General features: G+C 51.2%; 1 protein-coding gene across 1 annotated transcript in view; it reads right to left on the bottom strand.

Annotated features, from left to right (window-relative positions):
* Positions 1-5,285, bottom strand: part of DDRGK1 (DDRGK domain containing 1) — a 56,785-nt gene extending 51,500 nt beyond the window's left edge. The window contains exons 1-2 of the mRNA XM_088454664.1: positions 5,157-5,285; positions 1,066-1,215 (exon numbers count right to left, since the gene is read on the bottom strand). Of these exons, the coding sequence (XP_088310790.1) occupies positions 1,066-1,215; positions 5,157-5,244 (238 nt within the window). The 5' untranslated portion in view covers positions 5,245-5,285. The remainder of the gene's footprint in view (positions 1-1,065; positions 1,216-5,156) is intronic.
* Between the last annotated feature and the right edge of the window lie 10,362 nt (positions 5,286-15,647).

Raw genomic sequence — 15,647 nt, 5'->3', positions numbered from 1 at the left:
CGACATGCCAATACGATGTAATAATATATCGTGCCGTACGATGGTACAATATATTGTTACAGGATTAATGTTCCTACAACGCAATGTGCGTTACCTCGTCCCACCTGATCTATACGATGGGGGTACACAGTTACGATGGTTGTTGAGATCCATTGGGCATAGCAAGATTCGCCAATATGTTGTATAGTGTGTACCTGGGATAAGGAATAGGCTCTGCCTAGCAGTAGCTACCAGCATTTTTCGCTGGTTTACCAGAGCGCATCAGTGTTTAAATGTCCATTTAGTCACTTATTGCAGGACTGTATACACCAAACAGCCAAGAATAGTCCTGTAGGTAAGTATACTTCCAGGTAAGAGGACACAAATGTTTGTCCCCATGATCATAAAAAAAAAAAAAATGCAAACGAAATAAAAATACACAACAATGTAACTTTCCTGGAGGTTCCTAACAATCGTTTACATTTAATATGCAAATTAAGCAACACGTGATACAATCACACATGTAATAGGTTCACCAGAGTGCGCATATTGGGAGCGACATGGAAGCTACGATACATAATTCATTGGGCACTACTAGGACCTCACTCCTGCCATGTTTCCATTAGTTAGGCTGGTCTACAGCGCATTCTGTGTACTGATCGCTGTCCGGAACGCATGGACATATAGTCATACAGACTGTACAACACTACGGACGATGATCAGTATACTGGAGCGTTACCCAAGAGTCAGAGCTCAGGCAGCATACTGGGGGCAGAAGGGTTCCAAATGGTGAGAGACTGTTCTACACTCGGAAAGTCAAATGCAGTTTACGGTGGACTGTACTTAAAATAATAGCTCATTTCTATAGCAATTGAATTCCTGATGGGCATCTCACCCAGCGTGGTGCATTTTACCAATAAAATGTAGATTACATAGTGATAACGCAGGAGAAAAGCAATTGCAGTGTACCAGGATTTTCAATGCACTGTTAGGCCAATGTGAAAAGCTAATACATAAGGTCGGGAAAGGAAATATCGACTCTTACTTCCCGTTTTTACAAAAAGTGCTATATACTCATGTACATACCTTCTCTCTCTTCCTCCATGCGCTGAGCTCTTCTTTGCGCCAACATGTTACGATTCATCCGCCTCCTTGGCATTCCATCGCCCCGTTCCTCTGGCTGGGCCCGCGGCCGCGCTGCTGCTGCCACAACATTTTGATGCTGCTCACGGTCACCTACAACAGAAGAATAAAGTTTTTAATTTTCTGTGTAAAATAAAAGCTTAAAAGGACGTCGCAGGTAAGATTCAAGGGCGATAGGTCCCAGGACATGCTGAGAAGCAGCAGCTATAACTATTACCAGACGCTGCTTAGCTAGCCCGTCCTGCCCCCCCAAATACTGCTCACCTTGCTATGCCTGTCCCCCCAGATACTGCTCACCTTGCTCTACCTGTCCCCCCAAATACTGCTCACCTTGCTATGCCTGCCCCCCCCAGATACTGCTCACCTTGCTATGCCTGTCCCCCCAAATACTGCTCACCTTGCTCTACATGTCCCCCCAGATACTGCTCACCTTGCTCTGCCTGTCCCCCCAGATACTGCTCACCTTGCTCTGCCTGTCCCCCCAGATACTGCTCACCTTGCTCTACCTGTCCCCCCCAAGATACTGCTCACCTTGCTCTGCCTCCCCCCAGACACTACTCACCTTGCTCTGCCTCCCCCCAGACACTACTCACCTTGCTCTGCCCATCCCCAGACACTACTCACCTTGCTCTGCCCATCCCCAGACACTGCTCACCTTGCTCTGCCCATCCCCAGACACTGCTCACTTTGCTCTGCCTCCCCCCAGACACTGCTCACCTTGCTCTGCCTCCCCCCAGACACTGCTCACCTTGCTCTGCCTCCCCCCAGACACTGCTCACCTTGCTCTGCCTCCCCCCAGACACTGCTCACCTTGCTCTGCCTCCCCCCAGACACTGCTCACCTTGCTCTGCCCATCCCCAGACACTGCTCACTTTGCTCTGCCTCCCCCCAGACACTGCTCACTTTGCTCTGCCTCCCCCCAGACACTGCTCACTTTGCTCTGCCTCCCCCCAGACACTGCTCACTTTGCTCTGCCTCCCCCCAGACACTGCTCACTTTGCTCTGCCTCCCCCCAGACACTGCTCACCTTGCTCTGCCTCCCCCCAGACACTGCTCACCTTGCTCTGCCCATCCCCAGACACTGCTCACCTTGCTCTGCCTCCCCCCAGACACTGCTCACCTTGCTCTGCCCATCCCCAGACACTGCTCACCTTGCTCTGCCCATCCCCAGACACTGCTCACCTTGCTCTGCCCATCCCCAGACACTGCTCACCTTGCTCTGCCTCCCCCCAGACACTGCTCACCTTGCTCTGCCTCCCCCCAGACACTGCTCACCTTGCTCTGCCTCCCCCCAGACACTGCTCACCTTGCTCTGCCTCCCCCCAGACACTGCTCACCTTGCTCTGCCCATCCCCAGACACTGCTCACCTTGCTCTGCCCATCCCCAGACACTGCTCACCTTGCTCTGCCCATCCCCAGACACTGCTCACCTTGCTCTGCCCATCCCCAGACACTGCTCACCTTGCTCTGCCCATCCCCAGACACTGCTCACCTTGCTCTGCCTCCCCCCAGACACTGCTCACCTTGCTCTGCCTCCCCCCAGACACTGCTCACCTTGCTCTGCCTCCCCCCAGACACTGCTCACCTTGCTCTGCCTCCCCCCAGACACTGCTCACCTTGCTCTGCCCATCCCCAGACACTGCTCACCTTGCTCTGCCCATCCCCAGACACTGCTCACTTTGCTCTGCCTCCCCCCAGACACTGCTCACTTTGCTCTGCCTCCCCCCAGACACTGCTCACTTTGCTCTGCCTCCCCCCAGACACTGCTCACCTTGCTCTGCCTCCCCCCAGACACTGCTCACCTTGCTCTGCCCATCCCCAGACACTGCTAACCTTGCTCTGCCTCCCCCCAGACACTGCTCACCTTGCTCTGCCTCCCCCCAGACACTGCTCACCTTGCTCTGCCCATCCCCAGACACTGCTCACCTTGCTCTGCCTCCCCCCAGACACTGCTCACCTTGCTCTGCCCATCCCCAGACACTGCTCACCTTGCTCTGCCCATCCCCAGACACTGCTCACCTTGCTCTGCCCATCCCCAGACACTGCTCACCTTGCTCTGCCTCCCCCCAGACACTGCTCACCTTGCTCTGCCTCCCCCCAGACACTGCTCACCTTGCTCTGCCTCCCCCCAGACACTGCTCACCTTGCTCTGCCTCCCCCCAGACACTGCTCACCTTGCTCTGCCCATCCCCAGACACTGCTCACCTTGCTCTGCCCATCCCCAGACACTGCTCACTTTGCTCTGCCTCCCCCCAGACACTGCTCACTTTGCTCTGCCTCCCCCCAGACACTGCTCACTTTGCTCTGCCTCCCCCCAGACACTGCTCACCTTGCTCTGCCCATCCCCAGACACTGCTAACCTTGCTCTGCCTCCCCCCAGACACTGCTCACCTTGCTCTGCCCATCCCCAGACACTGCTCACCTTGCTCTGCCCATCCCCAGACACTGCTCACCTTGCTCTGCCCATCCCCAGACACTGCTCACCTTGCTCTGCCTCCCCCCAGACACTGCTCACCTTGCTCTGCCTCCCCCCAGACACTGCTCACCTTGCTCTGCCCATCCCCAGACACTGCTCACCTTGCTCTGCCCATCCCCAGACACTGCTCACCTTGCTCTGCCTCCCCCCAGACACTGCTCACCTTGCTCTGCCTCCCCCCAGACACTGCTCACCTTGCTCTGCCTCCCCCCAGACACTGCTCACCTTGCTCTGCCTCCCCCCAGACACTGCTCACCTTGCTCTGCCCATCCCCAGACACTGCTCACCTTGCTCTGCCCATCCCCAGACACTGCTCACTTTGCTCTGCCTCCCCCCAGACACTGCTCACTTTGCTCTGCCTCCCCCCAGACACTGCTCACTTTGCTCTGCCTCCCCCCAGACACTGCTCACCTTGCTCTGCCCATCCCCAGACACTGCTAACCTTGCTCTGCCTCCCCCCAGACACTGCTCACCTTGCTCTGCCCATCCCCAGACACTGCTCACCTTCCTCTGCCCATCCCCAGACACTGCTCACCTTGCTCTGCCCATCCCCAGACACTGCTCACCTTGCTCTGCCTCCCCCCAGACACTGCTCACCTTGCTCTGCCTCCCCCCAGACACTGCTCACCTTGCTCTGCCCATCCCCAGACACTGCTCACCTTGCTCTGCCCATCCCCAGACACTGCTCACCTTGCTCTGCCTCCCCCCAGACACTGCTCACCTTGCTCTGCCTCCCCCCAGACACTGCTCACCTTGCTCTGCCTCCCCCCAGACACTGCTCACCTTGCTCTGCCCATCCCCAGACACTGCTCACCTTGCTCTGCCCATCCCCAGACACTGCTCACTTTGCTCTGCCTCCCCCCAGACACTGCTCACTTTGCTCTGCCTCCCCCCAGACACTGCTCACTTTGCTCTGCCTCCCCCCAGACACTGCTCACCTTGCTCTGCCCATCCCCAGACACTGCTAACCTTGCTCTGCCTCCCCCCAGACACTGCTCACCTTGCTCTGCCCATCCCCAGACACTGCTCACCTTGCTCTGCCCATCCCCAGACACTGCTCACCTTGCTCTGCCCATCCCCAGACACTGCTCACCTTGCTCTGCCTCCCCCCAGACACTGCTCACCTTGCTCTGCCTCCCCCCAGACACTGCTCACCTTGCTCTGCCCATCCCCAGACACTGCTCACCTTGCTCTGCCCATCCCCAGACACTGCTCACCTTGCTCTGCCTCCCCCCAGACACTGCTCACCTTGCTCTGCCTCCCCCCAGACACTGCTCACCTTGCTCTGCCCATCCCCAGACACTGCTAACCTTGCTCTGCCTCCCCCCAGACACTGCTCACCTTGCTCTGCCCATCCCCAGACACTGCTCACCTTGCTCTGCCCATCCCCAGACACTGCTCACCTTGCTCTGCCTCCCCCCAGACACTGCTCACCTTGCTCTGCCCATCCCCAGACACTGCTCACCTTGCTCTGCCTCCCCCCAGACACTGCTCACCTTGCTCTGCCTCCCCCCAGACACTGCTCACCTTGCTCTGCCCATCCCCAGACACTGCTCACCTTGCTCTGCCTGTCCCCTGATCCTGGTGATGAAGAGCAGCAGAGCCGCCAGCAGAGCAGCTGCCACAATGTACAGCACAGGATCCATCTTATACGTGACGTCACTTTCCAGGACACGCCTCCTGAGCGTAGCCCGGCTGCCTGGCCAGCACACAGCGAGCGGGCGCTACCACACAGATCAGAGGGGTGGACAGATCTGCAGAGTAGCCGAAAAGAAGCGCAGCCGTATTTATCCGCAATCTTCTCTCGCAGTCATGTACAGTAACAGCAGCTTTATAACGCAACACCGCACAGGTCTCTATAGCTCATCATATACCTCACAGCATAGAGGCGGACCCCCCCTGCGCCGGCGATGGTTTGAACCGTCTGCTAAATCTTGTGGGTTAAACATTTTGTCTTGAAAAAAATAGCTCGGGCGAGTGAGGAACCTGTGTCGTACATTAGTGTGTTTGCTGTCGCCGCGCGCTTGCCCTTACCAGTTATAGGAAGAAGTTGCTGCTTCCCTCACAAACCTCCTGGCACAAGTGAGCTGCCCATTACTGTATGAGGGTATGTGACTTTGTTACACAGAGGATACAGTGGCCACATTGTTACTGTATCCAGAGGAAGCTTGAATAAGTCCTGTGCACAAGCAGCGCCACCCAGTGGTAACATTATTGTGATCAATTCTAATATGCCTGAAGTCTGAACAGTATTTTTGAAGTTTTTACAAAAAAAGATCCAAACTTTTCCATCACATGATCAGTTAGTTCAGAGGTTCCCAATCACGGTCTTCAAGGCTCCCCCAACAGTTCAGGTTTTAGAGATAGTTGAGCGCATGTGACTTAATTAGTACCTTAGTCAATTTGATTTAACCACCTGTGCTCCACCATGGATATCACTAAAACCTGACCTGTTGGGAAGCTTTGGGGACCATGATTGGGGACCTCTGAAATAAGGTGCATACACACTTAACGATTTTATGAATGGCTTAACTATAACGACGTCGTTATCGTTCAATCGTTAAAAAAATTTGTTCAGTTTCTGAGTTACAACGATGAACGTTCATGCGCGTTCCCGTTTGTAGTTTGTAGTTCATCGTCCATTCAGACTGACCAACTTAACGATTTTCATTAGGGGAACATTTTTCGTTCATCGTTGAAAAAATCGTTCATTACACTTTAAAAAAAATCGTTCACTGCTTCAAAGGAAAAACTGAACGAAAATCATTCATTAACAACATCATTACGTGTGTATGCACCACAGGGGCATTTCTAGAGAGGAGGGGGCCCGTGTGCAGTCTCCGCCACGGGCCCCCTCCTCTCCGCCCGGCAGCGTACTGAGGTGTGCGCGGCCAGCGCCGGAGTTATAGATTCTGGGCACTAGAGTGTGTCAGGAGTCCATAGTGTATGCACAGGGCTCCGGGAAAATGGCCGCGGTGGCCGTTTTCCCTGCACTGCGCAGAGGTAAGTAATATTATGGGTGCGGGGCCCCCCTGGACCCAGGGGCCCGTGTTCCACGCACACCCTGCACTCATTGTAGATACGCCCCTGATGCATCATTAGTTGTTACGTGTGCTTTGCGAATGCAGCCTGTGCACTCATTGCCTACCCTCCAACATGACCCCTCCCATCAGGTACACAATGCTCTGCTCCTGGACCTCCCACCTAATGTATGATAGCAGCCACCTGTGTTGAGCTAGTTACTTGATGAGACAGTTTCACCACAGGTGGCTGCAATCATTACTTAAGAAGAAAGTCCAGGTAGAGCATTTTGTACCTAATGGAACGGGTCATGTTGGAGGGTCTGTTAGGATTAAGAGCAAAAATAAGGAGCAATGTGCTCGTGGAATAAACCATGCTTCAATGCAAGGGGCGCGAATAGGTTTATTTATTTTTGCATGCAGGGTAAATACTAGGGATGTGCAGGCTCGGATAGGTTCGAGTTTGCACGTGGAGTTCGGATTTTTCCCTCCAAAAAAACGGAACTCAGAACGAGGCAAAACGTCATCTTACATGGACGAACATCATCATTCCTGGACAAAAGACCAGGAATGATGATGTTCGTCCATGTAAGATGACGTTTTGCCTCGTTCTGAGTTCCGTTTTTTTGGAGGGAAAAATCCGAACTCCACGTGCAAACTCGAACCTATCCGAGCCTGCACATCCCTAGTAAATACCGGATGCTTTTACACGTAGCCCACAAATGCTGGACAGCTTTATTTTACACTGCAATTTAGATTACAGGCAGGACATGCCCCTCCCATATCTAAATCTCTCTGGACAGATTAAATCTGCCCATCCTGCAGTGCAGCGCCGTAACAGGTCTAAATAGTAGAGCCTGCAGCACCTGTAAGTGACGCGCTGATTGGAGCGTCCTGAGGAGGACGCTCTAATCAGCGGCACAGACTGCAGGGTGCCTGCCACGGGCGTCTAAAGGATTTACTGGTGGCGCCGCAGCAGTGATCCTGGCTGCAGCTTACTGTTCCAGGCACCCTGCTAGACAGAAGCAAGGGCCGTGGGGCTGTGACGGTCCACAGCTTACACCAGGGCCCGCGACAATGAAGGGGCCGGCAGCCAGGCAATACTAATAATGAGCCACACTGACTCACTATTACAGTATTCTGTGGCTGACCGCTGGCCGTAAGGAAGGAGGAGGCAGTCCAGCCGGAGGAGAGGAGGGGGCCCCACCCCTTCTTATCAATGCTCTACCTGTCACTAGACTGCCAGAGACCCAGCCCCTTCCCGAGAGTCCCCGCCCCATCCTCTCTGTCTATTCTATAGTCACCCTGCTATCCCTAAACGATACCTGAGACCCTGCCCCTAACACTGACCCAGCCCCTTCCTCTGAGTCCCCGCCCCCTTCTCTCTGTCTATTCTATAGTCACCCTGCTATCCCTGAACGATACCCGATACCCCGGCCCCTAAGACCAAGACCCAGCCCCTTCCTTTCCAGTCTAGCCCAGTGTCTCTCTCCTTGAGTTCTTTCCTTTGCTGTGCCTTAGAGACCAGCAGGGGCCACACAGATCCTGAGGCAAGTAAGTGCCAGTGTCATCTAGGGGGGTGAATTATGTATGTAATGGGGAGGGTGTATTTTTTTTTTGGGGGGGGGTCGGAGCATTGGAATGTGTTTTAATACTGTCTGTGGTGGGGGGGTGTATTAATGTAGTGCGTGTGTGGGGGGTGTATTAATTTTCTGTGTGTGTAAGAGCAGAGTTGCCTACCCTCCCAATTTTTAGTGAAGCCTCCCGCTGAGTGTGCATTAACTCCGGGCGTGATCTGCGGGGGGGATGTCATGACGTCACGATGCGTGACGCCATGATACTTAAAGCCAGCCACCGCGGGGTTGTGGGCAGTCGTGGCCAGCTAGTCAGCAGCCAGCGGCTTCATCGGCGGCCTTCGGCGGAGGTAACAGCAGTGCTGCACTGATCAGCAGTGCGGGTGTCGGGCAGCAGTCAGTGGTGTTGTGGCCTTTACTCCCCCCCCCCCCCATGGTGGCCGGCTCAAATGTAAGGTAACTGCATCATATACTGTATATAAATTAGGGGTGAGCGGGTTCGGATTTCTGAAATCCGAACCCCCCCGAGCCCCCCCGATCCGAGTCCGATCCGAATCAGGCTCGACTTTTCCCGCCTGACTCGGATCTGAAATCGAGGCAAAACGTCATCATCCCGCCTTCCGAGTCTCGCGGGTTTTGGATCCTATATAAGGTACCCGCGTCGGCGCCATTTTCTCACTCGGCTGTGCACAGTGAAGAGGGAGGGTGGGAGTTAGGGCTGTGTAGTGTAGGGTAGTGAAGTGCTGCTGTTGTCCACTACTTCAAAGTCCATAGGGGCTGGCTGTGTTGTGCTGTGCTGCTGTTGTTAATAGGGGCTGTGTCCACTACTTCAAAGTCCATAGGGGCTGGCTGGACTGTGTTGTGCAGTCAGTTCTCCATAGGGGCTGTGTCCACTCCAAAGTCCTGTGCAGTGTCCCAGTCCTAAAGGGGTGATGTAGTGTTGTCCAGGGGGTGCTCTGTCCATCAGGGGTGCTCCCCCCAAGTGCTAAAAAAATAATATATTTTCTGTGTTTGTGAATTGTGTGCGCAGTAGCCGCACGTGCATCAACAAAGTAGTGCCAAGCGTGTGCCTGTGTCATAAGTAAAGGGCCGGCTGGCTTGACCGTTAAGGGTGCTGTAACCCCCGAAAGTACACTCCAGTCCAAACCAAAAAAAAAATTATTTTCTGTGTTTGTGAATTGTGTGCGCAGTAGCCGCACATGCATCAACAAAGTAGTGCCAAGCGTGCGCCTGTGTCATAAGTAAAGGGCCGGCTGGCTTGACCGTTAAGGGTGCTGTAACCCCCGAAAGTACACTCCAGTCCAAACCAAAAAAAAATTATTTTCTGTGTTTGTGAATTGTGTGCGCAGTAGCCGCACGTGCATCAACAAAGTAGTGCCAAGCGTGCGCCTGTGTCATAAGTAAAGGGCCGGCTGGCTTGACCGTTAAGGGTGCTGTAACCCCCGAAAGTACACTCCAGTCCAAACCGAAAAAAAAATTATTTTCTGTGTTTGTGAATTGTGTGCGCAGTAGCCGCATGTGCATCAACAAAGTAGTGCCAAGCGTGCGCCTGTGTCATAAGAAAAGGGCCGGCTGGCTTGACCGTTAAAGGGTGCTGTAACCCCCAAAGTACACTCCAGTCCAAACCAAAAAAAAAATTATTTTCTGTGTTTGTGAATTGTGTGCGCAGTAGCCGCACGTGCATCAACAAAGTAGTGCCAAGCGTGCGCCTGTGTCATAAGTAAAGGGCCGGCTGGCTTGACCGTTAAGGGTGCTGTAACCCCCGAAAGTACACTCCAGTCCAAACCAAAAAAAAAAATATTTTCTGTGTTTGTGAATTGTGTGCGCAGTAGCCGCACGTGCATCAACAAAGTAGTGCCAAGAGTGCGCCTGTGTCATAAGTAAAGGGCCGGCTGGCTTGACCGTTAAAGGGTGCTGTAACCCCCAAAGTACACTCCAGTCCAAACCAAAAAAAAAATTATTTTCTGTGTTTGTGAATTGTGTGCGCAGTAGCCGCATGTGCATCAACAAAGTAGTGCCAAGCGTGCGCCTGTGTCATAAGTAAAGGGCCGGCTGGCTTGACCGTTAAAGGGTGCTGTAACCCCCAAAGTACACTCCAGTCCAAACCAAGAAAAAAATTATTTTCTATGTTTGTGAATTGTGTGCGCAGCAGCCGCACGTGCATCAACAAAGTAGTGCCAAGCGTGCGCCTGTGTCATAAGTAAAGGGCCGGCTGGCTTGACCGTTAAAGGGTGCTGTAACCCCCGAAAGTACACTCCAGTCCAAACCCCAAAAAAAATTATTTTCTGTGTTTGTGAATTGTGTGCGTAGTAGCCGCACGTGCATCAACAAAGTAGTGCCAAGCGTGCGCCTGTGTCATAAGTAAAGGGCCGGCTGGCTTGACCGTTAAAGGGTGCTGTAACCCCCAAAGTACACTCCAAACCAAAAAAATATATATTTTCTGTGTTTGTGACTTGTGTGCACTGTGGCTGCACGTGCATCAACAAAGGAGCAGCGCCAAGCGTGCGCCTGTGTCCCATAAGTAAAGAGCCGGCTGGCTCATTTCTTAAAGGGTGGTGTAACCCACAAAGTGCACTACTCTCCAGCAAAAATAAAAAAATATTTTCTGTGTTTGTGTGCGCTTTAGCCGCACGTATATATATCAATATAACATAAATGGAGGACCAAACTTTCTCCGATAAAAATAAAATAGGGAAAGATCAAGAACCACTTCCTCCTAGTGCTGTTGCTGCTGCTGGGAGTTGTTCATCATCCCAGAGAGGAAGTAGGACCATCACTACTTTTACTAAACAATTGACCCTCCAACAGTCCCTAGCGATGAGGATGAAGTACGACAGCAGTCATCCTGAAGCAAAACGTATAACTGAGGCCTTGACTGCTATGTTGGTGTTAGACGTGCGTCCGGTATCCGACATTAGTGCAGTGGGATTTAGACAATTGATGGAGGTAGTGTGTCCTCGGTTCCAAATCCCGTCTAGATTCCACCTGCATCCTCAAAGCAGCAGCGACAAGCGTGCGTCTGTCTGTTAAAGGGTGGTGACACCCTCAAAGTGTGCTACACAAACAATAAAAATATTCTTCTTCTTTTTTCTATCTTTGTGAATTGTGTGGGCTGTAGCCGCACCTGCATCCTTAAAGCAGCAGCGACAAGCGTGCGTCTGTCTGTTAAAGGGTGGTGACACCCTCAAAGTGTGCTACAGAAACAATTAAAATATTGTTCTTTTTTCTGTCTTTGTGAATTGTGTGGGCTGTAGCCGCACCTGCATCCTTAAAGCAGCAGCGACAAGCGTGCGTCTGTCTGTTAAAGGGTGGTGACACCCTCAAAGTGTGCTACACAAACAATTAAAATATTGTTCTTTTTTTTTTGGTCTTTGTGAAATGTGTGGGCTGTAGCCGCACCTGCATCCTTAAAGCAGCAGCGACAAGCGTGCGTCTGTCTGTTAAAGGGTGGTGACACCCTCAAAGTGTGCTACACAAACAATAAAAATATTCTTCTTCTTTTTTCTGTCTATGTGAATTGTGTGGGCTGTAGCCGCACCTGCATCCTTAAAGCAGCAGCGACAAGCGTGCGTCTGTCTGTTAAAGGGTGGTGACACCCTCAAAGTGTTCTACACAAACAATTAAAATATTTTTCTTTTTTTTTCGGTCTTTGTGAAATGTGTGGGCTGTAGCCGCACCTGCATCCTTAAAGCAGCAGCGACAAGCGTGCGTCTGTCTGTTAAAGGGTGGTGTAACTCTCAAAGTGCTGCAAAAAATAAAAAACTATTTTTTTAATGTGTTTGTGACTTGTGTGCGATGTAGCCGCACTTGCATCCTCAAAGCAGCAGCGACAAGCGTGCGTCTGTCTGTTAAAGGGTGGTGACACCCTCAAAGTGTGCTACACAAACAATAAAAATATTAATTTTTTTTTTCTGTCTTTGTGAATTGTGTGGGCTGTAGCCGCACTTGCATCCTCAAAGCAGCAGCGACAAGCGTGCGTCTGTCTGTTAAAGGGTGGTGTAACCCTCAAAGTGTGCTCCACAAACAATAAAAATATAAAAAAAATTTTTCCGTCTTTGTGAATTGTGTGGGCTGTAGCCGCACTTGAATCCTCATAGCAGCAGCGACAAGCGTGCGTCTGTCTGTTAAAGGATTACATCGGTGACAGCATCCAAGTAGGCATGTCAGACAGTCCGTACCTGTACTGGCAGGAAAAAGAAGCAATTTGGAGGTCCCTGTACAAACTGGCTCTATTTTACCTGAGTTGCCCCCCCTCCAGTGTGTACTCCGAAAGAGTGTTTAGTGCAGCCGGGAACCTTGTCAGCGAAAGGCGTAGGAGGTTGCTTCCACAAAATGTGGAGAAGATGATGTTCATAAAATGAATTATCAACTCTTCCAGGGAGACCAGCCTCCAGAACGTACAGAGGGACCAGTGGTTCCAGCAGGGACGAATTAATACTCTGTGAGGATGAGGATGTACACACTGAAGAGGGTGAGGAATCGGTGGATGAGGAGGATGAGGATGACATCTTGCCTCCGTAGAGCCAGTTTGTGCAGGGACAGATAAATTGCCAGCTTGTTTTGTGGGGGCCCAAACGAACCAATCATTTCAGCCACAGTTGTGTGGCAGACCCTGGCGCTGAAATGATTGGTTTGTTAAAGTGTGCATGTCCTGTTTATACAACATAAGGGTGGGTGGGAGGGCCCAAGGACAATTCCATCTTGCACCTCTTTTTTTTCTTTGCATTATGTACAATTTGGGGCCTAGTTTTTCAAACTGCCATCCTGTCTGCCACTGCAGTTTCACGCCTAGATGGGTCACGTGTTTGTGCCGCCCACTCGTGTCGCTTAGCATAGTCATCCAGCTACCTCGGTGCAACCTTTTGGACATAAAAACACTATTGTGAGGTGTGAGGTATTCAGAATAGACTGGAAATTAGTGGAAATTAAGGTTATTGAGGTTAATAATAGCATAGGAGCAGAAAAACCTACAAATTCTGTGATTTTAGCTGTTTTTATGCTTTTTTTAAAAAAAAATACAGATCCAAAACACAAAACCCAGAACCCAAAACACGGAAGGGTGGTTTTGGCAAAACCAATCCAGATCCAAAACACGAAGAAAGATCCAGATCCAAAACCAAAACACGAAAAGTGGCCGGTGCACACCCCTAATATAAATATATAATCCATAGTGGTTGGGTGCTGAGTGTCACAGACATACAGAACTGCACTCTGAAAGTGCACTCACTGACAGGATGGCTGGCTGTCAGTGAGAGAATCAGTATGAATGACCGCTGGACGTCAGCCCGGGGGTTCAAATCCCAATGCCGGCAGCCCGATGGGTGAAAATCCCGACAGCGCAGTATACTATCCCTACCCCTCTCCCCCCCTAACCCTAAACCTCCCTTTGGGGTGCACAACCCTAACCTCCCCCCCTAGTGCCTAACCCTAACCTCCCACCCTAGTGCCTAACCCTAACCTTCCCCCATTAGTGCCTAAATCTAACCCCCCTCCCCGCACCCTAAACCTAACCCTCCTGGGGGGGTGCCTGACCCTAATCTCCCCCCTTTGTGCCTAAAACTATACCCCCCTTCCCCTAGCCTAACCCTAACCTCCCCCAGAGGGGGGTGTCTAACCCTAAGTCCCCCCAGGGGTCCCTAAACCTAACCCTCCATCCCCAGTTAAGTGTATACTCACCCCCGGCAGCGGACGATTGGTCCAGCGTCCTTTCAGCGTTCCAGCATCGGGATTAACATAGGCATCAGTATTTCGACGCCTATGTTAAATCCCTTGCTGGGATTACAGTGTCGGGATTGAGATCGGTGGCCATGCGGCCGCTCGTCTCATTACTACATCCCGTCAGGGAGTGCCCCTTCAGAGTGCAGTTCTGTATGCCTGTGACCGGATATATCAAAATAATACCCCTTTTCCACCTAAATTCCGGGTCTGACCCGGAGTTGGAACAAAGTTCCTATCCAGATCAGACCCGGAATTTTGCCGGCGCCGACTCGGGATATTCCCGAGTCAGCGCCGCTCACACCGCAGTCGGATCTGCATAGACCCGGCTTTTGCGGAGTGAAAGTGGTCGCTTGGAGATGACGTCATCTCCAAGCGCCACTGAAGCCGGACCAATCGGCCGGCTAGCAGCGCACTCCAGGTCATCGTGACCCGTTCTCACCCGTTCTCACAGCAGGGTTTCACGGGCTATGCCCGTGTTAAACCCTGCTAGTTACCTGGGTTGGATTGCCGGGTCACTCGACTCGGCGATCCAACTCTCTCCCCTTTTACACCAGGGAGCTGCCCGAGTTAACCCTTCAAAAACCCAGGTTTTAGCTCCGGTGTAAAAGGAGTATAAGGGAGCTCTAACATTACAGCTGCCCTCTGAGCATATTTCTAAAAACAATAATCATTGGCTATTATTGACTGAGGACATTTTATGTTTATACAGTCAGGTGCATAAATATTGGGATATTGACAGAATTTTCATATTTTGGCCTCTATTCACCACCACAATGGCTTTGAAATGAAACAAACAAGATGTGCTTTAACTGCAGACTTTCAGATTTAATTTGAGGGTAATTACATCCAAATCAGGTGAACGGTGTAGGAATTACAACAGTTTCTATATGTGCCTCCCATTTTTTAAGGGGCCAAAAGTAATGGGACTATCAACTCAAAAGCTATTTCATGGACAGGTGTGGGCTATTCCCTCATTATTTCATTATCAATTAAGCAGGTAAAAGGTCTGGAGTTGATTCTAGGTGTGACATTTGCATTTGGAATCAGTTGCTGTCGACTCTCAATATGAGATCCAAAGAGCTGTCACTACCAGTGAAGCAAGCCATCATTAGGCTGAAAAATCAAAACAAACCCATCAGAGAGATAGCAAAAACATTAGGTGTGGCCAAATCAACTGTTTGGAACAGTCTTAAAAAGAAAGAACACACCGGAGAGCTCAGCAACACCAAAAGACCCGGAAGACCACGGAAAACAACTGTGGTGGATGACAGAAGAATTATTTCCCTGGTGAAGAAAAACCCCTTCACAACAGTTGGCCAAATCAAGAACACTCTCCAGGAGGTAGGTGTATATGTGTCAAAGTCAACAATCAAGAGAAGACTTCACAAGAATGAATATAGAGAGTTCACCACAAGATGTAAACCATTGGTAAGCCACAAAAACAGGAAGACCAGATTAGAGTTTGCCAAACAACATCTAAAAAAGCCATTACAGTTCTGGAACAACATCCTATGGACAGGTGAGACAAAGATTAACTTGTACTAGGGTGATGGGAAGAGAAGAGTATGGAGAAGGAAAGGAACTGTTCATGATCCAAAACATACCACCTCATCACTGAAGCATGGTGGTGGTAGTGTCATGGCGTGGGCATGTATGGCTGCCAATGGAACTGGTTCCCATGTGAATGCTGACAAAAGCAGCAGAATGAATTCTGAAGTGTTTCGGGCAATATTATAT

This window comes from Taudactylus pleione, unplaced genomic scaffold (genome assembly GCF_031769625.1).
Source record: "Taudactylus pleione unplaced genomic scaffold, aTauple2 ptg000627l, whole genome shotgun sequence".
Lineage (NCBI taxonomy): Eukaryota > Metazoa > Chordata > Amphibia > Anura > Myobatrachidae > Taudactylus > Taudactylus pleione.
The sequence above is the reverse complement of the archived record's forward strand: the minus strand, read 5'-3'. Positions and strand labels throughout refer to the sequence as shown.